The following is a 25,756-nucleotide window of genomic DNA, read 5'->3' as shown; positions in this document are numbered from 1 at the left end:
ACTGCATACTGGAAGGGGTGAGGGGTACTTGCCATATCTGGAAGCATAGTCTGGTCTGGGAACTAAAATAATTTTTTGATAAACTTTGCAAAAAGGTTGAAGTTCAGCGTCAAAAGGTCGCTGTGTTGTCCCCACAATCAGAATCCTGTCATTTGGTTTCAGGAGCTTCAGGATTTTGGGAAGCTGTTTTTTCAGGCGCTTAGGTTCCATCTGGGAGGAAGAGAGAGGGAAAACAATGAGCCCACCCATAGAAAAAAAGAATTAAGAACAAAAGAAAATAGAGCCTTGGATGCACTGTGGCGTACATTTGTTAAAACGTGATGCCCAAACACACTTTCTTAGAGTTTGTTCTGGGTCGGGTCTCGGGACGTGGTTCCTGGTTTGCGTGGTCTGAATTGCGGGTACTTCCTTTCCTTAAATCTGGTATTCAGATTTGGAAAGGGGGAAGGAAGGAAGCACCTGACCGAATGTTCTAGCATCTTAACCCTAAGAATGGGAAACAGGGCGGATTTCCAAGCGGAAGGAAACTGGCTGGGATTGAGAATTGGTTTCCAGTGTGTTCCTCTGAGCTGTTTTGAAGGTGAACTCAAGATTTCCTTTGCTGACGGCTGTGACAATGAGGACCAAGGTCTTGGATCTCAGATCTGAAAACAGCTGGTTACATAAGAGTGTGAAACTTCTCTCTGAAGCAGTTTGGGTGTAGTTTGAACCTGTATCATTTCAGTATACTCTCAGCACTAACGAGGGACAGGAGGAAGACTTGAGGTACCTGAGGGCGGATAACTTCCGGCCTCTGGGCGGGGTGGGGGGCGCATGTCAGATTTGGCCACGTTGCCATGGCAACGCATGGGCTTTAAATCAACCACAGCCAGTGCAGCAAGAGAAGAGGAAGCGGCTAGGGGTGAAGGGAGGACCTCCACAGAGGCACCTAAGAACAATCCGGGCCTTTTTTGCTCCCATTTGGCTCAGGGGCAATTGAGCCAGAGTTAAAGATCCCACCTATCTTGGGGCTTTCCTGGAACCGCTCCAGCACATGTGAGCTACTCTATAGAGATGAGGCCGCCTGTTGCTTGGCCCTGTGTGTCCTGCACACCTGGCCGGAAGACAGCCCCGCATGTCTGCCTGCAGGAAAGGGGCTGGTAACATCTAGGGAAGGGAGTGGGTGTGGGATAAAGTCCACGCTCGAGAATAAAAGCGAATGGCAGGAAACTGGAGACACGGGGGTGACAGAGCTGTGCACGGCTGCAGGGCCTTTGGGACAAGGACACTCGTGTGCTGGGGAGTCTGTTCCCTGCGAGGCCCTGTGGCTGCCCCGTGGAATTGGGAGTCAGGCCTGGGACGGCAGCCTGCTGGGCAGAGGGAGGGAGGGTGGTGTTAGGAGTGTGGTCCGCAGCGCGGGTGTGAGCTGGGTGGGTGATGCCGGGGAGGGAATGGGCTGTGGCCATGCAGGGGGCCCAGTGGTGTGCCCCTTTCTCCTTCCTTCTGTTTGACCAACAGAAAGGCCCAGTTCCATGTCTGGACTGACGGGGTGCAGGGAAAATACTGGATGAGAAAGAGCAAGACGCCGGGCCGAGGGGCCGTGCGGAGGAAAGCCCAGTGGGAAGTTGCAGAAACTTTTGGCTCCAATGAGGCAAGAGGTTGGGGGCTTGCCTTGACCTTCCAGGACAGGGCAGTTTCTTACTTCCCGGCCCGTCAGCCTTGCTCATTACTTCTTACGCCCAGGCTGCTTCCACAGTACTGGTCGCACCTACCGCGTGCTTCCTGTGCTCCAGGGGTCTCGCTCGGCGCCTGACAGGAACCTTCTCACCTTATCCTCGCAGCCACCCTGGGAGAGGGACCCGTTCTCACCCTCACTCCAGAGATGCTGGCCTGAGGTACAAGGAGGCCAAGGGACGTCCGAGACCCAGAGTCCATGAGCCGGTCCCCAGCTGCCAGCGCGGAGTTAGTGACCCCACAACCTTGCTCCTCCCCCTGCTCTGGGGACCCTGCCTTTCAGAGGGGATGTGCAGGGGGCCTTGCCTGCCCCACCCCCAATTCCCTTCCTGTTTAGGGGCCTATAGCGATTGAGGGCTGCAAAGGAGACTTAAAATATCTATTATTATTATATTATTTATTATTATGTTTATATCATTATTATGGTATAGATCAGCTTTATTGAGATGTAATTCACATACCATATAATTCACCTATTTAAAACGTATGATTCACCCATAAAATTAAAATATTAAAAAAAGAAAATGTATGATTCAGTGGTTTTTAGTATATTCACAGAGTTGTGCAACCATCACCACAATTAATTTTCGAACGTTTTCATGTTCGTTGCCCCCAAAAGACCCCACCCATTAGCACTCACTGCCCATTTTCCCCCAACCTCCTTCTGCAATCCTAGGCAATCACTTATCTACTTTCTGTCTCTACAGATTTGTACATTCTGGATATTTCATAAATAGAATCATTCAATATGTGTCTGTATGTGTGTGTGGCTTCTTTCATTTAGGATAACATTTTCGAGGTTCACCCATGTTGTGGAGTGTTTTAGTACTTCATTTTAATTGCCGAATGGTATCCATTGTATGGTTATGCCACATTTTATTTATCTACTCATCAGTTGATGGGCATTTGTTTTTCTTACGCTTTTTGGCTGTTGTGAATAACGCTGCTATGAACATTTGTGTATAAGATTTGTATGGACTAATGTTTTCATATCTCTTGGGTATGTACAGAGGAATTGAATTGCTAGGTCTTACGGTTACTCTATGTTTAACCTTTTAAAGAAATGCCAGACTGTTTTCTAAAGTGTCTGCACCATTTTACAATCCTAGCAGAGAGCAGATTTAAGTTTCTCTGGACCCTTACCAACACTTGTTACTGTTTTTCTTATTTTTTCCTTTTATTTAGCCAACCTAGTGGGTGTGAAGTGGTATCGGATTGTGGTTTTGACTTTTACTTCCCTGGAGGCTAAAGATGTTAGCATCTTTTCACGTGCTTAATGGCCATATGTATACCTTCTTTGGAAAGATGTGTATTCAGATCCTTTGCCCATTTTTTAAGTTGGGTTACTTGTCTTTTTAATATTGAGTTGTAAGAGTCATTTATATGTTCTAGATACGGGTCCCTTGTCAGATTAACGACTTGCAAATATTTTCTCCCATTCTGAGTTGTCTTTTCACTTTCTTGTTGATGTCTTTTACAGCAAAAAGTTGTCAGTTTTGATGAGTTCAGTTTAAGTCTTCTTCTGTTGCTTGTGCTCCTGATATTGTAGCCAAGACACCATTGCTTAATCCAAGGTCACAGAGATTTATGTCTCTATTTTCTTCTAAGGGTTTTATAGTTTTAGCTCTTGCTTTTTGGTCTGTGGTTTATTGTTGGTTAACTGTGTGAGGTAGGGGTCCAACTTCATTCTTTTGCAGATGGCAATCCAGTTGTCCTAGAAGCATTTGTTGAAAAGACTATTCTTTCTCCATTGAATTGTCTTGGCACTTCTGTCAAAAAAGTCAATTTTTTTGTAAATGTGAGGGTGTATTTCTGGACCAGTTCTATTCCATTGGCCCATATGTCTCCCCTTAGGCCAGTATCACACTGTCCTGATTGCTGCAGCTTTATGGTAAGTTTTGAAACTGGGAAGTGTGAGTTCTCCAACTCCGTTCTTTTTCAAGATTATTTTGGCTATTCTGGGTCCTTTGAATTTCCATATGGATTTTAGGATCAGCTTGTCAATTTCTGCACCTAAGGTCGCTGGAATTTTGATGGGGATTGTGTTGAATCTGTAGATGAATTTGGGGATTCTTGCCATCTTAACAATACGTTTTTCAATCCATGAATATGATGTATCTTTCTATTTATCGAGGTCTTCATTAACATCTTTCAACAATGTTTTTGTAGTCTTCAGAGTAGAAGTCTTGCACTTCTTTTGTTAAGTTTATTCCTATTTTTTGGATGTTATTATAAATGGAATTGTTTTCTTAATTCTAATTTTAATTTTTTCATTGCCAGTGTATAGAAATGTTGCTTTTTGTATATTGATCTTGTATCCTATCCTGCAACCTTGCTGAACTAGTTTATTGGTTCTAATACTGCTTTAGTGAATTCCTTAGGATTTTCTGTATACAAGATCATGTCATCTGCAAATATAGTTTTATTTCTTCCTTTTCAATATGGATGCCTTACTTAATTTTCTTCCCTGATTGCCCCGGTGAGAACCTCCAGTATAATGTTGGATAGAAGAGGTGCTCTTAAGGGGAAAACATCCAGTCTTTTACCGTTAAGCATGATGTCAGCCGCGGATTTTTTGGTAGCTGCCTTTTATTAGGCTTAGGAAGTTTCCTTTTCTTTCTATTTTTTTAATCATGAAGGGGTGTTGTATTTGTCAAATGCTTTTTCTGCATCTGTTGAGAGGATGGTGTGGTTTCTGTCCTTTATTTTTAATGATATAGTATATTACATTAATTGATTTTTGGATGTTAAGCCTCGGATAAATCCCAGTTGGTCATGGTGTATAATCCTTTCTGTGTTGTTGGATTCAGTTTAAAGGGACGTTTTGTAATGTAACTCACAGCAGAGAAAGAGATGGGATTTTTACAGCAAAATAAATCTCACAGGCTGGGCCTGAAGCCAGATCACCAGGCAGCTTCCGATCATTTCCTCCTGCCCTCACAGAAGTCCAGAGGCTGCTTGGCTCCATCGGGAGGGAACAATGGCCCTGCAGGACTCCACCCAGGAAGCATGAATGGGGGTTGGGGACAACAGAGGAGCTTAAAAGAGGGAAAAGCACAGGAGAGGGATGATCCAGAATGAGACTCCCTGAAATCCTGGAAATGGGCATGAGGATGGAAACCTGCTCTCGAAGGGGCGGCTCCCCCCTACCCCAGGTCTTTGCAGAAACCTGCCTTTGCTCAGACCCATGCCTCTGGGCTGCCTAGGATAGGGAGGCATGTTTGGTGGGCCTTGACTTTGCTACTGAACTTCCCTCAGGGGTCGGGCTCTGTGCAAAAATGAAAAGCTCAAGGAAAAAACTCCATAATAACAGGCAGATGACGTAGCAAATGGTTCAGTGCACAGGCTTTGGGTCAGACAGATCTGATCCCATTCTTGGCGCTGCTCTTAACAGATGTGTGACCTTGGGCAGGTTACTCAACTTTTCTGAGCCTTAGTCCCTGCATCTGAGAAATGGGAATAATCATAGGTCCTAACCTGGAGGGATGCCATGAGGAGTATACGGCATAATGTGTCTGTCTGACAAGTGCTTGAAATATAAGTGCTGGTAGGAAATCAGCGCTAGGTCTGCTCTGTTGAGGAGAAAGGTTTCTAAAGTGGAGAGTCAGAAAAACTGGGGGCTTTATGATTTGAAGGAAACTAGCAATATTGCCAACGGAGCTGAAAATGACGGTGTAAAAATCTCCCCCAGTTTCCACTGCACTGGACGATAAGACGTCAATTGCTCATCTCTGAGGAGCTGCCTCCCAGGCCTCATGCCACTGAGGAAAGACCTCTGCTGAGATTCTGGAAGAATATTCCTTATAGGAATATCTACACCTGTGCCAGGAAAAAACCCACTGCATTTAGACAAGGCTTGGAGAGTTTGGAGATATTCAGAATTCATTTTACCAGGGTGGATCCAAAGCTCTCTTATGAAAAGTTGTTATACGAAAAACGTAACCCTTTGAAAAGGCAGGAGGGGCAGGGTCATGTGGTAGGTGGTGACAGAGGAGGAGTTTGGACAGGCCCTGCCTGAGTCGGCAGCATTGTGGGGGAGGTATCCCATGGGTGATTCTGGGTGATGCCGGGTGATTGCACCCAAGCCTCAGGGGAGAGCTGCAGGCTGGGGATGGAGTGGGGGCATTTGTTGGCTTAGGGGCGATTTGTTAAGCTGGTGCCCAAGGAGGGCGAGGAGAGCAAAAAGGTCTGTGGGCCTGAGATGGAATCTCAGTGAGCCCCAGTGTATTTAAGGGGCGGGTAGAAGTGCATGGAGGAGACACAGAAGAAAATGTTGGCGGGTGTGAGGAGACCAGGAGAAGGCTACGGGGGCTAAGGAGGACAGTTTTACAAGCTGGGGCCCACTGGCGAAATGGATTTCAAAGAAATTTGTGAGAGCAGTTTCCACGGAGCTGCAGAGCATCGAGTGGACAGTGGTGGGTTGAAGAGTGAGCGGGGATGGTGAGAATAGTCTTTTAAGAAGCTTGATGGAGAATAATGCAAGGTGGTGGGGCGACGGGGACGTGTGTGGGGTGCACATGGAGCTGCCCAAGACCGGTGGAAGAAGGACTGACCCCTACCTCACACAGTTAACCTGGTGAGACTGGAGACTATTACTCTGTGGGGGCAGACACATGCTTGCAAGGTCTGAGCCCATCCCCAGCAGCCTGGTTGCCATGGTGACAGTGGTGCAGTCCTGCCTGTTCTGAGGCAGGAGATGATATTGCTGTCTCCTGACAATGGCAGGGATGACTGAACTTAATTAGCCTGTTTGGATAACAAATGTTGATCCTGGGCCGCGTCCAGAGTGACATCTTCACTGATGGCGAGTCCCATTAGGAGGGGACGGAAATGAAAGGTGAGTACATTCAGCCAACACTCTTCTGCACTTGGGCCACCCCTGTTCCGGTTCAGAGCTGCGTCCATTATGCATGAGGGTGGCGTGCTCATCCATCATGTCAGCCAACATCCCCACCATCACCTGGCAACCTTCTCAGCCGCCCCTACAGCTGGACCTGCCAGCCTCACACCACCTTATTATTGTGGGCAATTTCAAATTAGTGTCTAATACCCATGCAGTAGTTTCCATTTGCTTTTCTGCAGCCAGCTCCACTAAACCACGGCAGCAGCCAGCTCCAACCCAGCCAGCGCTTCCCTCGTGGAGGCCCTACTGTCATGTGGGTAGGGCTCCTGCTAGATGGAGTCATGAGGGTAACGGAGCAGAAAATGCAGCAGCAGCCCGTCTTGCCTCATTCCTTCCTGCATTCGCCTCCTACACCGACAGCTGACCAAGGCTCCAGACTCAAATGGTGGAAAGGAGCGCCCTCCTCCTGGGAGGGGAGGGAGAGAGCGCTGTCCAGGCACCTGCCAGGTCCCTGGGGGCTGGGTGTTGAGGCCAACGTGGGGTGGTCAGGGTCCAGGGGACTCCGGAGCCTGACACATTTGCCTCTAAGACCTGAGGGCTCCGCGGGCAGTCTTCAGGATGTGGTTTACAGTAGCCTGGGGGTTGAAGACGGGAAGAGGGGGGATGCAGGTGCAGTATAAGCGTGGAGGGTCAGACGGGAAGCCAGCGCTGACACTGGAGCTGCATCCAGGCAGGGACAGGGGTCCTGCCTCTGAGTCCGAGCACTGCACTCGACCAGCTGTGCGCCCTCTCGGGCCTTTGTCCTCTCCTGCAAAACAGGAGAAGGCCGCCTCCCTCCCAGGGTGCTAGGAGCTTCCTGACCTACGCGTTGTGCCCCCTGGGCGTCCTCTGCCTGTTGCAGCAGCCCTAGGGGTCCCTGCGCCCAGCTCTGCACCCAGGAGCCATCGCTGCCACCTGGCCTTCTCCGTTGCCTCCCTCCTTATGACTGCACGAGCCTCCACACTGTACCTCCTAAAGGGCCTGAGCCCAGAAGTGGAGGCCTTGAGGGTGGAGCTAGTCATTGTGGGTGAGAGTTTTTTTCGAAGAGCGTTCCTGGAATCTCTCCAATGCCCTGGGCGGACACCGGGCGTGCTCGATGTTGTGGCTGTAGGTGGTGGTTCCTCTGCAGGAGGACATTCTTCAGCACCGGGGATCGGGGCAGCCTTTGGGACGGAGGCTGGGCTGGGTGGTCGTAAGGACGCCGGGTTCCTGGATGGCCAGGTGATGCAACGTGGAGCCGGTCGTGCTACCTCCTGGTGCCTCTCGTTGGCGGATGCAGCTGCAGCCCTTGGAATTTGGTGGTCACCTCCAGAGCATGGATGTCCGATGCCCATGACTGTCCCAGGCCCTGGAGGCTGAGGGACTTGGGTAAGGACAGGAGTCAGAGGCTGGAGGTGGGGTGGGAAGGAGAGGAGAGCTGGCCCAGCGCTGGCCCCAGAGGCAGGAAGGCAGCAGGAACCCTGCAGCCCTGCTCTCCGAGGGGCAGGCCCAGGACGTCGAGCTGGAGGGTGCACAGGCAGTGGTTCTCTGCCCTGGCCGGGGCACTGGAGCTGGGGCCCCTGCACTGCTGCAGGGGTGTGCATGCCCCTTGCGGCTCTGTCTGTGCCTGGGCTGGCTCAGCCCCCAGCCGGCCTCTGGACATTTGGGGACCCCGGGACCCTTCTGCTTGTACTCATCAGGCATCCTGGGATTTTCCCAGGTTGTGATTCAGCCCTCAGTGCAGTTAATTCCCCGGACGGACGACAGACTCTCCTAATGCAGAGGTGGACAGAATAAGTGTCCGATTTGTCTACAACAAAGACTGTGCCACCAAAGGCCTTCCTTTTCTGCAGGAATAAGACTAGTCAGTGACTATATTTGTGGGAATCAGAGATTGTGCTGGAGAGAACATCTCAGGGTCAGCAAGGAAGGGCCTGTTCAGGGGAGGGTTCTGGAGACTCTCCTTTGCCGGCTCCCTGCTCTTTCACAGTGACTCCCCTTAGCGGGGGCGTCTACTGAACTCACATTTCATTCCCTGCCAGCCCTTCCCCCAGGGCCCCTCTGGCTCTCTCAAACGGGTGTGTCCATCCTTCTTACTCTCGACCCACTGAGGGGTACAGACGAGCAGACGTAATTGTTGGCGACAAACCGACAGCTCGAGGGGGTCATGGGAGAGAATTCCAGAGCAGCTTCACAAACTCAGAGGCTGTTCTCTCTGGAGCCCTTTAATTAGATACTTAAGGAAGTGGAGGCTCAGAGAGGTTAAATTACTTGCTCAGGGACACACAGCCAACTAAGGTGAAGGGCAAAGCAGGCCTGGAACATACGTCTCCTCAGTTCTCTTTCTCCAGGCTGATGTCCAGTGGGAGAGTCTTCGCCCATTCATGAGACAAAGCTTCTGGTGACGTGAAGTGTGGGACACCTTGGATTAAACGCTGCCTTGCATCTCTCTTTATTTATTTTTATTTTTTTTTGTGGTACGCGGGCCTCTCACTGCTGTGGCCTCTCCCGTTGCGGAGCACAGGCTCCGGACGCGCAGGCTCAGTGGCCACAGCTCACGGGCCCAGCCGCTCCGCGGCATGTGGGATCCTCCCGGACCGGGGCACGAACCCGTGTCCCCTGCATCGGCAGGCGGACTCTCAACCACTGCGCCACCAGGGAAGCCCTGCATCTCTCTCTAGATTTATCGTAGTAACTGCTGCCTTCAAGTTCGCATGCATGTGGCCTTTTAAAGGATTTATTTTATTTTGTTATCTTTTTAAAATTAATTTTCATTGGAGTATAGTTGCTTTACTGTGTGTGGACTTTTTTTAACGTAGCAACTTCGCCAGCAGAGGGAGCTACCTACCAGATTCCCAGATTAAATAATAAATGAGTCCTCTTAAGAGTTTCTAAAATGACAGGGCAATCAAGGCTCATTTGGGGAAGAAAAGATTCAGCTTTCATTCTTTATCCAAATCATCTCTACCTGCTAAAAATGATGTATAATACATAAGGAGCAAAAGTGATTAAAATCCTTATAAATTTAATCAGAAATTCACAGTTAACCACTATTTGCTTTGGTGCAAATTGATGTGGAATAACAATCATGTGTATCTGCAAATTTTTTTTAACTTGTGGGAAATTTGCTGGTGACTTGCGGGGGGAAGTGCGGGGGAGGGGAGCCATTGAAAGGAGAGAAAAGGAGGAAGGAAGCAATTGACAGGAGACTCCCCGGGGACACCCAACGTGGGGCGCTTGGCAGTTCTATGGACTGTCTTTGTTCATAAATTGCAGGCCTTTTGCTATTTATTATGATGAACAATAGGAAATCCTAATAATAACTCCTATGTGTGCCCTTTGCTGTAACTGAGCAGAGTTCTCTCCATTGTTTCTGACCCCTGAATCGGTAGGTTTGGGTTTAACGCTCCCTTCCCCCCTTTTCCATACTTTTTTTCATTTCTTCTAAATTATGCCTCGTAAAAATCAGACACTGGATCCTTTCAAATGCAGACAAGTGCTTAGGGCAGAGAGACGGCTGCCCCTCCGTTTCCTTCCTCCCTTGAAAAAGCAAGACCGTCTTGAAAATTCGAGGTAGTCCCTGGTACGGGGCCCCTTTGGAGGAGGGAAACGGCCACATTAAGAAATGAGAAGCCCTCACCTTCCTTTCGGCGTTGGGGACTTTTTTGTAGAAGGTTTTCTCGGTGTCTCTAATCCACACCACGGAGGGCTGGAGCTGGCGGGCCACCTGCAAGGAGAAATGGTGGGTTGTAAATGCATTTCCCTCTGGGGTGCACACTTGACCCCCCGGCAACAGCAGGACTCGGCGGCCCGCTGTGCGGGCTCGGGGACGGCGCGGGGTGGTGGGGGACTCGCGGGGCTGCACTGCGCATGCGGCCTGCAGCCTCCTTCACCGCGGGATGGGGGCGCTGCCCGGCCCTCTCCCACCTGTGGTCGGCATGCGCTGGGGGCCTGTGCGTTCTCCTCCAGGACCCCGGGCTTCGACTCAGTTTGGCTTGAAATAAGCCAATAGTGTTCTGCTGCAAACGAAGGGAATTGGGCCAGGAGTTTTAATTACAGCCTACGCCCCGCTCCCAGGTTGATTCAAGTTTGCTCATTTCGAGAAAAGCTGTTTTAGCCCCCGGGCCCCCGTGATGCCATTTGTTCGTCTCCGTGTGGCTGCGCCTTTGCGGCCGTGGTTTCGTCTGGAAGGTGGCTCTGAGCCCCTCCAGGGCGAGCGGGGGCTTCGTGACAGCGCTGGGACTTACCGTGGGCCCATGAATAATTGCCACACACCTGACAATCTCTTCAAAGCGCCCCCGTGAGAGCAGAGTTCGGGTATTTTTGCAACAATTTGGGCTTTGTGCAAAATGGTGACAGATAAAAGCGGTCTCCAGCCACAGCGAATACAGTGTTACGTACTCCTATTTTTATATTTCTTTAAACATCATTAAGGCGGCACATATGATTCTTAAACCAAGGCAGACATTTAATAAACGATGGAAAAATCACCGGGAACACTGGCTGAGTCTGTTTCCGCCAGCACTACGTACCAAGCGAAGCAGATTATGCACGTTCAAAGAGAAAACTGGATTCAGCTTGATCCCCGTGCCAGTCCGACCCCCGGGCTGGCTGTGTTCCAGTCCCACACACGCCAGGATGCCAGGACGTTCCGAGAGGAAACGGTACCAGAAAACCACTCTTTGGTCAGCGATATTCTTTAGGCCCTGAGCCACAGAGTTTAAGAATTCAGAATCACAAGTTTCAATCCCAGTACCCGAGGCAGCTTGGCGTGGAGCAATCAAAATAGTGACCGAGGCAGGCCCGGGCCACACGCATTGTACAGGGCATCACACGCAAGATTACGGCCAGCACAGACCAGCACTTCCTCTGCTTGAAGGATGTCACCTGTGATAACTCATCTGCGCTCACTACAGCCCTTATGTAGCAGGTAGCAGTATTATCATCCCTGTTTACAGATGGAGAAACCGAGGCTCAAAGACACTACGTGACCTGTCCAAGGTCACACAGCTAGAAAGTGGCAGAAGCAGGCTGCGAGGCCAGGCTGATCGATGGCTGCCGGGTCTGTGCTGGAGGCGTGGCCATGTCCTCGGGTCCTCTCACTTCCTCCAGCCAGATGCTTGAGCATCCTCCCTTGACCCACCTCCCACGTCTAACCATCTCAAGTCTATCCATCCCCCCTCCTAATCTCTTTCAACCACATCAGTGCATCCATTCTCTCAGCTCCTGACTTTAACCCCCAACTTCTTTCCAGCTGTCTTGCCCACTGCAGTCAGAGGGACTCACTCAAGTGTCAGAGGGGCAGGCCCCAAGGAACCACTGTGCCACTAAAAGCTATTCTGGGTTTAAGTCAAAAGCTTCCCTACTTCCAGCCCCCAAAGAAAATAAGAAAATGAGATACTTTACAAAAAAGCTTTTCAGCTTCTCTGAACAAAGATACGTTATAATAACAAAGGCAAAAATCTTATTCTTTTCAATCCCTCTTGAAAATCCTAGCTTTAGAACGGAAACCGATGGAAACACAGTTTTCACATAAACAGCTGTCTCCTGTCTCAGGCGAACTCGTGCGCTCACCGAGGCAGCAGACCGGCCTCTCCTGTGTCCATCTGGCAAACACCGGATCTTCCATGGCTCTTATTTGTGTGCCTCTTTTCTCTAGATCCAGCTGTTCTTAATGGAAATTGCAGATGTGAGTACCAAGTATTCCAGCATCCCTTTTCTCTTTCCGCTTTTAACAAGGTAAGCTACATAGATGGACTTGGAACACAGGCATCTTATTAGTTTGGGATAACTCTGAAAGCAGCAGTCTTATTTCTTGCTCCTTATTTAAAGTTGTTCTGAAAACCTGGCCACACCATTCCATTGAATGGGAGCGCTATGGATTGTTCCCTGAACTTGAGGGCTCTCTCTGAGCCGCGGGGGAATTCCACACTTCCTGTGTTTCTAACATGCACCTGTGAAGGAATTCCTTCCTCAGGACGGTCACCTGCTCTGGGGTTCCCAGGGCTGTGCAGAGGGCCTGGGTGGCCACATGGTTTGGAAGGGCTCAGTGATTATCAAGTGAGCAGAAAACATTTCCCAAGCTGAGTTCTTTGACGGTAACAATACAAAGAATGGTCATTTGCAAACTGCCTTGAGATCTAGGACACCACTGCTACTCCCCTTCCATGTACCCCATGCGGAGGCAAGCGCGCCCCACCCGACTCCCCTTTACACAGAAGGTGCCGAGGCAGAGAAAGAAGTCAGTAAAATCCCCTCCTCCCCCAGCACAGAGAAATGTGGAGCCCAGAGTAAGCCCTGGGTCGGCCCGACACCCCCAGGCCAGCATTGTCATCCAGGCAGCAGGCTCCCACGTTGCCATGGAGAGAAGATGCCTATTCCAAAGCATCTCCTCACCCTTGGCCCGTGTTCTCCTCTATCACCTTTCATTCCAATAGGAAGAAAGGCTCTAATGCCATCATTGTCTTGTCCTCCAGAGCATGAATCTCTATTTCGCTGACCTTCCTCGGTGGCGTGCCTGGTCAGGGGATGTCTGGTGACCTTGGTCAGTTCTGAGCAGAGAAGAGGGGTACAGAAAGCTGGGCCTTCCCAGGCCGAACACCTCTCCCACCAGGAAGAATGGAAGGTGCTGAGGCTCTTTTCCTTGGGGCAAAGAAGACTCAAGGGGGCAAGTGAGCTGATTTCAAATAGTTGAAAGGCTGTCATGCGGAAGAAAGTCTGGTTTTATTATTTTGGGTCCAGCATGTAGAATGAAAGCCATTCTCTCATTTTTCATTCACAACATTGGTAGAGGGGCTTTGATGTGCCGGGCACTGGGGTAGGTGCTGGGGCCCCTGACTTCAAGGAGCCCACCGATAGAAGGGGAGGGCAGATGTGTAGCTGGGAGGGGGGCACAAGGAAAATGGGCTGTCAGCAAGGACCACCGATGACAGAAAGAGGGAGAAATAGATGAGGAGGGTAAGTAGAAATGGAGACTGCAGACGAGGGTTAAAGGAGACAGACCTTCCAATGGTTTCCAGAAGGTCCCAGAGCCTGGAGAAGGGGATGCATCTGCCATGCTCAGGACAGGAGCCAAGGTGCAGGGCTAGGTGTGCCCGAATGCGGCTGCTCAGGGTCATTCTGGAAGGTGTCACAAAGGCCTTGGCCGTGCTACAGAGTTTGCTTCTACCCTGGAAGCTGTGGACAGTCTGTAAGGGTCTTGAATCATGACCTTCGATGCTGGTTGTGTTAGAGAAAAATCCCTCTGGTGGGGTGTGAAGCATGACTGTTCCCTGGAGACTGGGAAAGAGATGGGTGTGTGTGTGTGTGTGCAGATGGCATGGCGAGAGGTGAGGCTGGGGGCAGGGAGAGGGTTCGGAGGCTTTTGGAGGAAGAGGAGGTGAGACCTGGAGCAGAGTGGCGGGGAGGGCAGGAAACGGACGTGAGGGGCGTTTAGGATCTGCCAGACCTGGTGATGGCTGGGGAGAGGGAGGAGGAAGTAGGGGATGTCCAACGCTGGGAGGCCTGGAGACTAGGAGGACGATGGCCCAGGAATCCAAAAAGGGGACTAGAGGAGGGATGAAAGGATGAGGTCAGGTTAGGCCAGGGGAGCCCGAGGGCAGCTGAACATCCAGGCGGGAGGACTGATGGGTCTGGGGGGCAGGAGGGAGGTGGGGGGCTGGAAAGGGCTCTGAGGATGGCAGCAGAGCCATGGGAGTGGATGGAGGGGATTCCCAAGGAAACGCGGAGAGGGGAGGAAGCCAGACCAGGGCTGCGGAGCGGGGACCAAGGGTGAGGACGCTGATGGAGGAGAGAAGGAAGGGAAGCCCCAGAGAGAGCAAAGGGGCACAGAAGAGGGAGCCGTCCTGCGGCCCAGGGAAGGTGGAGGGCAGTGAGGGGGGGCGACAGCAGCCGTGCTGGCCCAAGGACCTGGCAACCAGGAGGTCACTGGTGGCCCTGGCAGGGTGTGGAGGGGACAAAAGCCAGGTGACAGGGAGCTGAGGAGTGCATGGGACAGAGACAGGAAACATTGGCAGAGTTTAGAGATGGCATTGGGTGGGGAGGTGAGGCGGGAGAGGATGACCTTCAGGGGAGACGCCTTCCCTGCTTCACAGCCACGGGAAGGGGAAGGATGCCTGTGGGCCAGGCAGGTGCTAGAGAGTCAAGGCACATCCACGGAGGCATCAGGCAGGCAAGGCTGAGCTTTTGAAAACATGTGCCCCGGAAATTCAGTCCTTTCTTACTGTCATGCAAGAGCAGCATTGGTTAGTAAAAATTTTGGAATACATATTCAGACAGGCATAAACACTCTCTGTCCCCTCCACTGAGGACGGCTCATCAGACCTTTCCTGTCTTTACAGACCTTTCTCAATATCTAAACTTGAAAGCACGAGACTGTTCTTCACACACTGCTTTATATTCTTGTCCACTCTGTACGACATTTATTTCTCCAACATCATTTTAGCAAGGGGTCTCATCATTTATTGATCTAACCCGTTTTTTTAACATTTGGATGGCTTTCCGCCTTCTTGCTAAACCAAACAGCGCTTAGATGGGCGCTTTTGGGTCCATGAAGCTAGTCGGTCGGAGGGCCTGCCAGCTCTTCACATTCTCACCCGTGTGGTCCACCTGCCCTCCCAGAGGCCCTCTGTTCACACTCTCTCCAGCCACAAATAAGTGGATCTGTTTTTCTACTCTCTTAACAAGTATTAACCATAAAAAACTCTTTGCCAATTTGTTAATGAAACATGGTATCCTTTGCTATTTTAATTTTCACTTAGCAATGAAAAGGCTTTATTTAAATTACCCACAGATAGTTTGAGGTCATGGGCAATTAAATGTAATTAATTCATAATGGAACTTTCCAGAAGTTACAGGGGATAGTTTATTTCAGCCACCAGTAGAGGGCTCTGCAGTCCTATTGAATATCAATTCCGGAATAAAGATGCGTTTCAACCAAAATGTGCTTTTTCAAATTCTGGGAAGGTCTAGCAAACAGTTACTTCTCCATCCATGTGAGTTTTATGGATTTGATCTTTTGTGTTCTCCAAAGAAATGCTGTCAAACATCTGCCATCGGAATTAGATTCTCTTGGTTGGGATATAATGGCTCAACAATGGAAACCAGTTTGTGTTTGGCATGCTTGAATTACTAATTAGATCTGCCCAAATGACCCTTGGAAGCTTTGGAAGTTCTTTCTGAAAGGGTCCTATTTTGTTTGCCATAGAGAACCCCAGGAAAACCCAGCTCCGTTTTTCAGTGGTTGTGTCTTAGTTTACCAAACTGAAAAGGACCATCCATCTGCCTATCCATCCGTCCGTCCGCCCGCCCTTCCATCCATCCAACCCAAACAGATTTTGCTGAGCATCTGTGGTGACAGGCAGGGATGTCTGGGAAACATGGTCCCTGCCTGCAGAGTGTGTGGCCTCCTGTGTCTGAATGGGAGCTGCTGGGCAGTCAGGCAGCCGTCAGCAAGGTGCTGCCATGCTGGAGAGGAGCTGGGGGGCGGTTATTGGGGGGGGGCTTAGCTTTCTGAACTATAGTCACTTGGATTCTGTTTCCGTTTAATATGTGAAGACATTTTCTTCTCTATTTCCATTATTTACAAATGATATTTTCAAAGTTTCTATTTCCTTGCACTATCTTTTATGTGATTGTAGGAGTTACTTCAAGTCCTTGCTGGGTGTGAGTTGGGATAAACCATGAATGACAATCACAGGAAGAGCAGAGGTGGATTAAAGAGTCAGGAGCCCAGCTGGGCTGACCCTGTATGGAAAGGAAGGTAAACTGAGGCAGAGGAGAGGACCAGGAGGGAGGCACAGCTGATGGACTGGGACAGGTGACATGGGGGAACCAGGTCAGCGCTGGTGCCAGGAACCCACTGATACCATTGCTGAGTATCAGGTGGAATTCGAGGGGATGGTGTCTGGATGGTGACAGGTGTCAGGCTTACAGATCATCCAGACTTTCCCCTGGGACCCCCTCTTCCCAGCCTACTCCCAGCTAACCCATTAGAACTAATAGATTCATGCCCACACGCCCTGACTCTGTGCCAACTTTGGGAAGCACAGGGGTTAACGCCTGGGTGCAAGGCCATGCTCACCTTCCCCATGCACCTTTTAGCCACATTTAGGGCACTCCCCGCTCTAAGCGTTTCCAAACTGGTTAAAAATTCTTTAATGCCTGTGACATTGACCCCGTGCCCATTACCCACCACGGAACAAGGGCAGATGCAGCCACGCTTACGTGCCTTACAGCCCACAGCGCGTTTCCACACACCTCACTGCAGATGGCGCCCGGGGCATCGGGGGGTTGGGACCCGCCCTTCCCCCAACGCAGCCGCCCATCCTCTGTGGGGACGTGTGGATGCTCTGACTGCCACTCAGTTTTGCTGTGAACCTAAAACCGCTGTAAAATGGAAAGTCTGTAGTAAAAAAAAAAAGGTTTTGCTGCCTACGTGCGTTCCCTTCTTCAACCTGAAACTGTCTACGCGACCCAGCGGGAGGGGACCCAGCTTTCTGAGAGCAGCCCACCGAGGGCTCACGGGCAGCAGCCCCCAGTTCCTTTATTGCCACACCTGATGCTGCACGAAAGCGGCTAAATTCTGTTTCCCTGTTTCCCTCTCCTCTCCCCCTCCTCTCTTACCCTCTCTCATTTGAGCAGCTCTGTTTTGGGGGGCCAGGTGTAGGTCTTTGCTTTACCCTTACTGAATTTCACCTTGAAAAGGCGGGACTGACATACTTATTACAGCTATTGTACATCTGTGTTTTGTTTTTTAAAGATCATCCACGAATAACCACGATGTCTTTGTCTGGGTTATTAACCAGGAGTATAAGTCTCCACGAGTTACAGAGATGTAATTGGCTGGGCTCCCCATCTGCTGATTCCTGGGCCAGCTGTTTACACCAGCACATCTGGGCAAAATCCCTTGGCCAGCTGCCATAGGCCGTTGGCTGGGAGCCCAGCACGGAGCCCTGGTGGGTGGTGCTGAGGCACGAGCAGCATCTCAGCTCCCTTTTGTCCGGATTCGCAGGCCACTACGGGCCACGTGGCCCAGACACCGGCTGGGCGGCCTCGTTAGCCCTGCTCTCTTAGGTCTCCCTCTGAGTCCTGCCCTCAGTGGCCAGACCTCTGACAAAGGAGGAAAGGGAGGAAGCCAGGACCCCAGGGAGGGAGGGACCATCTCCCCCAGGACCCAGAGCTCAGGATTAGGATGCTCTGCTCTGTCCTGCTCTCCGGGGTGCTGCTGGCCTCCCCCCTGCCTTCTCATGGGCGGTCTGAAGGGTCAGGGAAGGGGGAAATCAGGAGGGCGTGGGGTGCCGCGGGAGCTGCCAACGGGACGCTACAGCCTCCAGTTTCTTCACCTTCTCACACTGAAATGTCTCACGCTGAAAAGGGTAAGCTGACACTCTGGCCCAGGAATGGCCTTGCGCTCGGGCCACCACGAGGGCACAGCTTTCACAGGGCCGGGCACGACACAGCCTTCACTCTCTCAGAGGCCAGCTGGGGGCCAGGTGATGGCTTTGGAGTCAGATGTAGGCTTAAATCCAGATGCCAGCCCCTTAGTTCTCTTGTATTTTTGGTTGAATTAAGCACCCTGAGCCTCAGTTTTCTGGTCTGTAAAATGGAGACATTAATTTCTGCCTCATCAGGGATTGGGGCAATTAAAAGTGTGTATAAAACTTCGGGCCAGACAACTAGTCTTCCTTCCTTCTCCATCCCCTGCTTGACCATCATAAACACCTGAGGCGGCTGGCACCCTGCCTTGATAACTTCTTTTGTCTGTAAAACAGCTATTAAATATTAATCATTTATCCCGTGTTTCTTAATTGTTAGATGTATTTCTAATATTTCCTAGCTAAATAGATGTATATTCCTTTCCACATATAGCTTTACTGGAAGAGAGAATTTTAAATAACATTTGTTAACTGGTACGGTAAAGGCATTTCTTAAAGGAACGCATTAGAGTTATCGTGTATAAAATAAAGGAACCCTCCCAAAATAACGAGAACAAAACAGATTTGAACTTGTACTTGGGAAACAGATCAGAAACTCGTTTCGCCAGCGTGTTTTCACGTGCACAGGGTGTTGTGGGCGAAGCAGATGCCTCCAGCCAGAAGTGAAATTCTGAAGCTTCCTAAGCGTTGCATTCTTTGCTCTGCCGAGATTAATTCAGTCAGAGGAATTCTTTATAAGAAGACGTGATGAGTAATCGGGCCCTTCTGTTATTTCACCTTCTCCAGCAAATGCCTCAGATCCATATTTTGCTGCCCTCAAGCTGCTGCGGCCCCGGCCCACATAACAGGACCGCACTGGAGCTTCCTGCCACTGATTCACCAGCACAGCCATAAAATCCCCCTTTCCTTTGGTTAATCAAAGGCAAATACCTCTTTGCAATGCAGATAGCTGCTCTGCCAGTCCTGCCAGGACACAGAGGCTCACTGTACGTGATCTTTAATTGAATGACTTTCACTCCAGAGACCTCCTGGTCTTTCATTAATCAGCTATGTACACAGTAAAGGTGAAGCTTAATGAGGTGTGTGTCAGGCTCTCCGACGTGGAGTGGCCTTGGTGGATGCATGTACTGTTCCGCATTTTGATAATCTGACATCCAGCATTTTGTGGTCCACATAATGTCAGTCTGCAGTGATTCTAATTAATGCAAAGATAGCTGGTCTGATATCAGGACAAACCTCTCAGTGGCAGGAGCAAATACTTTCTTGAGAGTGAGAACATCATGATCATGTCCTTGGCTCTGTCCTGGAGTCTGAGCAATTGAGCAATTTGGTGGCTGGAGAAGAGTGGCTTAATTCAGAGGCTGAATAATGCAGCTGTTAGACCTGGAGCCTCTGCATCTAGACTGACCAGGCTCACATCACGGCACTGCAACCCAGGAAAATCACTTAAATGCTCTGTACCTCAGTTTTCTTATCAGCAAAATGGGAATAATGCCCACCTCAAAAGGTTGTCGTGAGGAGTGAATGAGTTAAAACAGAGGGAAGTGTAAGGTCTGTGATATATAGATGCTCACGAAATGCCAATATTTTTAAACTCATGTGCTTCTGTTGGTTACCTGATGATGTCAACAAAATTCAGCATTTAGAATGAGTGCATTTAGGTGTTCTTTTGGGCAAGAGGATGGGTTTCTCTTACTTTTCCTCTGAAGAACTTAGTGCTTTGAGCTTGGTGGTTAAGTACACAGAGGCCACAAGTCAGGTTGCTGGGCTTCAAATTCCAGCTCATCTTCAAATTCTTGGGTAACCTTGCAAGTGTGCATGCATGAGGGAAGATTCCAAGCTCAGTGGAAAGCAACAGCTGGAAAACTAAAATAATTGAGCACATACCTTAGCTTCTGCCAAGTTAAAAGAGCTTGGTAAACACCTAAAGCTGTCCTTTTAGACCTCAAAGTAAAGACAAGGTTCCAGGACTAGGGGCGAACTCAAAATAGACCCACACTAACAAAATAGAAAACAAAACCTCTGCAAGTTCAAGCTGATCAGCCAGCAACTTAACTGCCTGAGAGAACCAAGCCTAGCATGCTTCAGAGTGTCAGCAATGTATCATCCACAATGTCTAATGTACAATAAAAAATTATTAATCATACGAAGAAACAGAAACATGTGACACATAGTCAAGAAAAAACAAATAGAAACAAACCACAAGATGACACAGTATTGGAATTAGCAGATAAGGACTATAAGGCAACTACTGAGTTCAAGGACTTAAAAGAAAAGATAGCTACATTGAATGAACAGATGGAGAATTACAACAGAGAAATAGAGACCTATAAGAATAAGCAAATTTAAATCATAGAACTGAAAAGCAAAATATCAGAAACACAAAAAAATAATCCACAAGATAGGTTTAATAGCAGATTGGAGATAGCAGAAGAAAGGGTAGGTAAACTTGAATGTAGATTAATTAATAGAAATTATCCAATGTGGAAACTAGAGAGACAGAACCTCAGTGACTTGTGGACAATATGAAGCAGTCAAATATATATATATATTTATATATATACCAGAAGGAGAGGAGAGTAAGTGGGGCAGAAAAAATATTTGAGGAAATAATGGCTCAAATTTCCCAAATTTGGCTTAAAACATATATTTACAGTTTCAATGAGCACAGTGAGCCACAAGCAGTTAAAGTACAAAGAACAAACAAAAATATCTAGACACATTATAGCCAAATGAATGAAAACAAAGATAAAGAGAAAATCTTATAACCATTCAGAGAATATTGACACATTACACACAAGAGATCAATAATTCGAATTTTTGACTTTTCATCAGAAATAATGGAGTTACAGAGACAATGTAATAACATTTTTAAAGTGCTGAAAGAAAAAATGTGTCAACTCAGAATTCTATATCCATCAAAAATATCCTTCAAAAATGGAGGCAATGTAAAAACATTTAAAAATAAAATGAAAACTGAGAAAATTTGTTGCCAGCAGACCTGCACTAAAAGAAATGTAAAAGAAGTTGTGCGGCTGAAAGGGAAATGACACCAAATGGAAACCTGGATTGGCAGAAAGGAATGAAAAGCACTGAAAATAGTAAATGTGTGGGTAAGTATAAAATATTAAATTTTTCTGCTGAATTTCTTTAAAAGACAAATGACTATTCAATGCAAAAATAACAACACTTTATTGTATTGTTGACATTTCTAGATGTAAAATGTACGATAAAATCATAAAGGACAAGGGATAATAAATGGATTATATTGTAAGATTCTCACATTTTAAGGAAAATAGTACAATATTAATGCTATGTAGACTGTGTTAAGTTAAAAATGACTATTGTAATTTGTAGAGCAGTCAATGAAAAATAAGAGTCATTGCTAAAAAGACAATAGAGGAATTCAAATAAAATAATAAAAAGTACTGACTTTACCCAAAAGAAGGAGAAACAGAAGAATAAAAAAGAAATGGGACAAATGGAGAACACACAGCAAAACGGGAGACCTAACTCAACCATGTGAATAACTGTAATGGAAGCAAATGCTCCAATTCAATGGTAGATACTGTCAGATTGGATAAGAAAGCAAGACTCGAGTGTATGCTATCCACAAAAAGGCATCTTAACTATAAAGACATTGAAAATAAAAGCGTATAAAGAAAGCTGGTGTGGCACCATTAATATCAGACTGGGTAGACTTCAAGATAAGGAGTATTACTAGGGACAAAAAGGGACATTTCATAATGATAAAATAACCCATCAGGAAGACATAACATCCTAAGTGTGGATACATCTCATGCATACCAGAGCTTCAGCATATGTGAGGCAAAACCCAACAGAACTAAAAGGAGAAATAAAGAATTCCACAATCATAGTTGGAGGTTTTAATATCCCCTCTCAGTAAATGATAGGACAAGTAAACAACAAAAAAATTAGAAAACGAAAAAGCAAGTCAGAGAATGAGAGGAAACATTTGCAATATGTGTGTCCCACAAAGAACTTGTATCCAGAATATATAAAGAACTCTTCCAAATCTCAAGATCAGCAGTCCAGTGAAAAGTAGGCAAATGACCTGAACAGACATTTCAAAGAAGTTATACAAGGACCAAAAAGCACATGAAAATGGTGGTGACACAGTTGTATCCATTTTTTCAAAGCTCACACTTAATATGCATATTTCAGATCTGTGCATGTCACTGTATATAAATTTTACCTTAATAAAAATAGTTCAGGATGGTCAGGAAGAGAAGGGTCTAGGTTTGAACCCTGCTCAGCCACTTGATCTCGGTGGCCTTGGGCAAGTTACTTAAACTCTCAGAGCCCCAGTTTCTTTATCTGTAAAATGGGGATGAGAATGAACTCTTCACTGGGCTGCTGTGAAGATTAAATACAATGACACAAGACGTGGAGCACTTAGTGTGTATGAGGCGCTCTATTAAATAGCTTAATGCTCGCTCTTTATTCCCCACCCTCCTTCTTCTCGCCTCCCAGCTCCCCAAACTTCTCTCTCCATGGATTCCTTCAGGACAAGCAAGGAACAAAAGTAGGGGAGGATGTCCTAACTTGCACAGCGTGGGGTCCATGTGGCTGGGAGAGGAAACCCTGCTGCCATCACTTCCTCCCTGGGGCTGTTTGGAGGAGACGGAAAAGGAACCGTTTCTATGAGCCAGTGCTCCTGTGTAACAATCTCCCCTGAAAGCAGATGCAGAGCTGACATCTAGCCCCAAGTACCGGACAGTCCTTGCTCTGTGTACATTTTTTTTTTTTTTTTTTTTTGCCATACACGGGCCTCTCACCATTGCGGCCTCTCCCTTTGCGGAGCACAGGCTCCGGACGCGCAGGCTCAGCGGCCATGGCTCACGGGCCCAGCCGCTCCACTGCATGTGGGATCTTCCCGGGCCGGGGCACGAACCCGTGTCCCCTGCATTGGCAGGCGGACTCTCAACCACTGCACCACCAGGGAAGCCCTCTGTGTACATTTTGATATAGTAAAAGCTGGCTTATCGGACATGCTAGCAACGAAAAGTGAACTGAACAGCCTAAGGACAACCTTGAGAGACTCAAACAATGAAATCCTGTGAAGTTTTAATATCAAATATAAATATTGACTATCAGAATGCTCTAAAACTTGGTAATCCTCAAGTGTACATATGTATATTGTGTCTCTATCTATCTATCCATCTATCTATTATCTATCATCTATCTATCCATCCATCCATCCATCGATGTATCTTCATCATCATCCATCACCATCATCATCTATATCTAAACTATATCAGAGAATCATTGCTTTTAGGGCTGACAGTATCGTTTGGTTTGACTCCTTCATTTCAGTGACGATAAAACAGAGACCCAGGGAGGTGAAGAGCTTATCTAAGGTCACAATGCTGGGTTGTGTATGCACCTCCGAGGACATGGCATCCTCTGGCTCTGGTATGTAATTGAATATCTACACTACTGCGGTCAGCTTAGCTTCCTGTGGGTTCCCCCTTTATTTCCTGTGTGAGAAGCTGACTTCAATTTATGCCACGTGAGAAGGAATACCCCCCAATGCAAATATGTGATGCCATTATTGGAGGGAAGTGGGCTGAAAAAGAATTTAATTTTTAACGAGACCTGTGAGCACCGCAGGAAGGATTCCTGTGGCAGAAGGAGGCTGATCTGAATGGCACAGGAGGGCGTTTACGCAAAGAAAGAAGCTGTGTCTGGTTGTTGGACGCTCAGCCAGATGCAATAATAAAGTAATTTACAGGAGGATGCAATGGGGAAGTTTAAGAGGGGTGTGCATGTCTGCCTAAGGAAATGATCTGTGAGGCTCTGTGCTCGTTGGCTTAGGGAAATTAACTGCAGCATTTGAAAATGCAATTTGAAAGGAGGAGGAGAACTGGAGATGAAGAAATGTGATAAATACCTTGAGGACTATGTGAAGCATCATCTGAAGGCCATTTTTGCCTGGGTATTTCCCGGCAATGTTAGCTGCGGACAAGTCAAAGAGGTTGGCTCCCGTTTCGGTACAGATGGCATGGACCAGCAACTTCTTCCCCACCCCAGATGGACCAGCCAAGAGCAGGGATTTCACCAAAGGAGCTTTCTCATGCACTGCTTCAGAACCTAAAAAATGCAGAAGGAGAGGCTTTAAGATCCCGCCAAGAAAGTAAGGGGTTCTTAGACGGGGACTCCTCAAGGCCATGACTCCATGGCGTGACACCAGTCTCGGCAACAGTGATGGATGTGTGGAAGGCATTTCTCACCAGGGGCACGCCTCCTGTCTCAGCCAGCTCTGTGACACCTTTGATTTGTATGTCAAGGTGGAGCTGTCAGGTCTCCTTGGGTGTTCAATACATTGCTTCTCTCTCACCCCTCACCCCAGCATTCCCCCCACACTCATAATTTTAGAGAACATTCCTGCAGTAACTAACCTCTGGCATTTTGCGGGAAGGGGCTGGGGGTTTCTCTGCTTCTCAGCAGCACTACACCCTTTGAAGGCTCGGGAAGATGAATGTGAGATAGACAGGAAGATGCAGGGGAAAACGGGGAAAAAACAAGATCCAGGCAGCAGTAGCCTGGCTTTTTTTTTAATTTTTATTTTATGTTGGAGTATAGTTGATTACCCATGTTGTGTTGGTTTCAGGTATACAACAGAGTGATTCAGTTACACATATACATGTACCTATTCTTTTCCAAGTTCTTTTCTCGTACACGTTATTATGGAATACTGAGCAGAGTTCCCTGTGCTATGCAGTAGGTCCCTGTTGGTTTCGTCTGTCCTGGTTTCTAGTCTGTCGGTAGGGGCACAGTCAATCTGACCCTGGATAATAAAGGACGTGAATTATTAGGTCACTCAGAGGTCCCTGCCCTGTGCTCTCAACTGCATCGCCCATCTCCTTCGAGCCCACATTGGAACTCGGGCTGGATTTCTTCCATCATCCTGAACACGAGCAGAGCAGATGTCGGCACTGAGTAATTAGAGAGTGAACAGAATGAAATCCTGTAGGAGGCTGTGACTGGAACATCGGCTATCACACTAGTTTGCTTTTGGTCAACTGCTGGGCTCTTCTGGATCAGCTGTAAACATATCAACATTCTAATTATTATTGTGCTTCTCTTTCTTTTTTCTTGTGTGATTGACAAGACAGGGAATTTATCTAATCATTAGAAACCATTTTTATAGTTACCTACTACACTCCGCAAAAACTTGGAAAGTAGTTTTGAGCAAGTTCTCTTTAAAATGAAGCTAAACGGGCACGCTTCCATTGTGGTTAGCGTGGGAAACGGCAATGTGTTATGGTGAAGCAGACCTCGTTTTCCACGACAGCAGAGAGCTGCCATTCTTCCCGTCTCCCGCTCAACAACTGGATACCGAGGGCTCAGTCTGTGGCCTCGGCTGGGGGCCGCTCATGCGGAAGAGACAGGATTTGCTGTAAAGAGTTTATGGCCGGGGGGAGCTAAACTTGAGAAGTAACTAGAAGGGGAGGAAAAGATCCGTGCTAAGATCCGTGAGAGAGACAGAGATTCAGGGAAGAAAGGACTTCCCATTTGGGGGATGAGGTGGGTGCATGGGCGTGAGTCAGGCCGGACTTCAGAGAGAGGGGCTGCGTCTGGGCTGGCCGGTGAAGAACGGGCAGAGTGGAAGGGGGCGTCTGAGAAGGATGCAAGTAGGGGGACGCAGTGACCACAGCCTGCAGCGGAAGGTCAGGCAGGTCCTGGGGGGGGCAGATGATTCTGGTTGGCGAGGTAGCTGGGG

General features: G+C 48.2%; 1 protein-coding gene across 1 annotated transcript in view; it reads right to left on the bottom strand.

Moving 5' to 3' along the window:
- DRC11 (dynein regulatory complex subunit 11) overlaps window positions 1–25,756 on the bottom strand; it is a gene marked incomplete at its 5' end in the record, with an annotated part of 169,612 nt that overhangs the window by 17,207 nt on the left and 126,649 nt on the right. The window contains 3 exons of the mRNA XM_079710231.1: window positions 33–210; window positions 10,215–10,301; window positions 23,924–24,123. Coding sequence (XP_079566357.1) covers window positions 33–210; window positions 10,215–10,301; window positions 23,924–24,123 — 465 coding nt within the window. The remainder of the gene's footprint in view (window positions 1–32; window positions 211–10,214; window positions 10,302–23,923; window positions 24,124–25,756) is intronic.

The sequence above is a fragment of the Hyperoodon ampullatus genome, assembly GCF_949752795.1.
Source record: "Hyperoodon ampullatus genome assembly, chromosome: 8".
Taxonomy (NCBI): domain Eukaryota; kingdom Metazoa; phylum Chordata; class Mammalia; order Artiodactyla; family Ziphiidae; genus Hyperoodon; species Hyperoodon ampullatus.
This window is presented reverse-complemented; position numbering and strand designations above follow the sequence as displayed.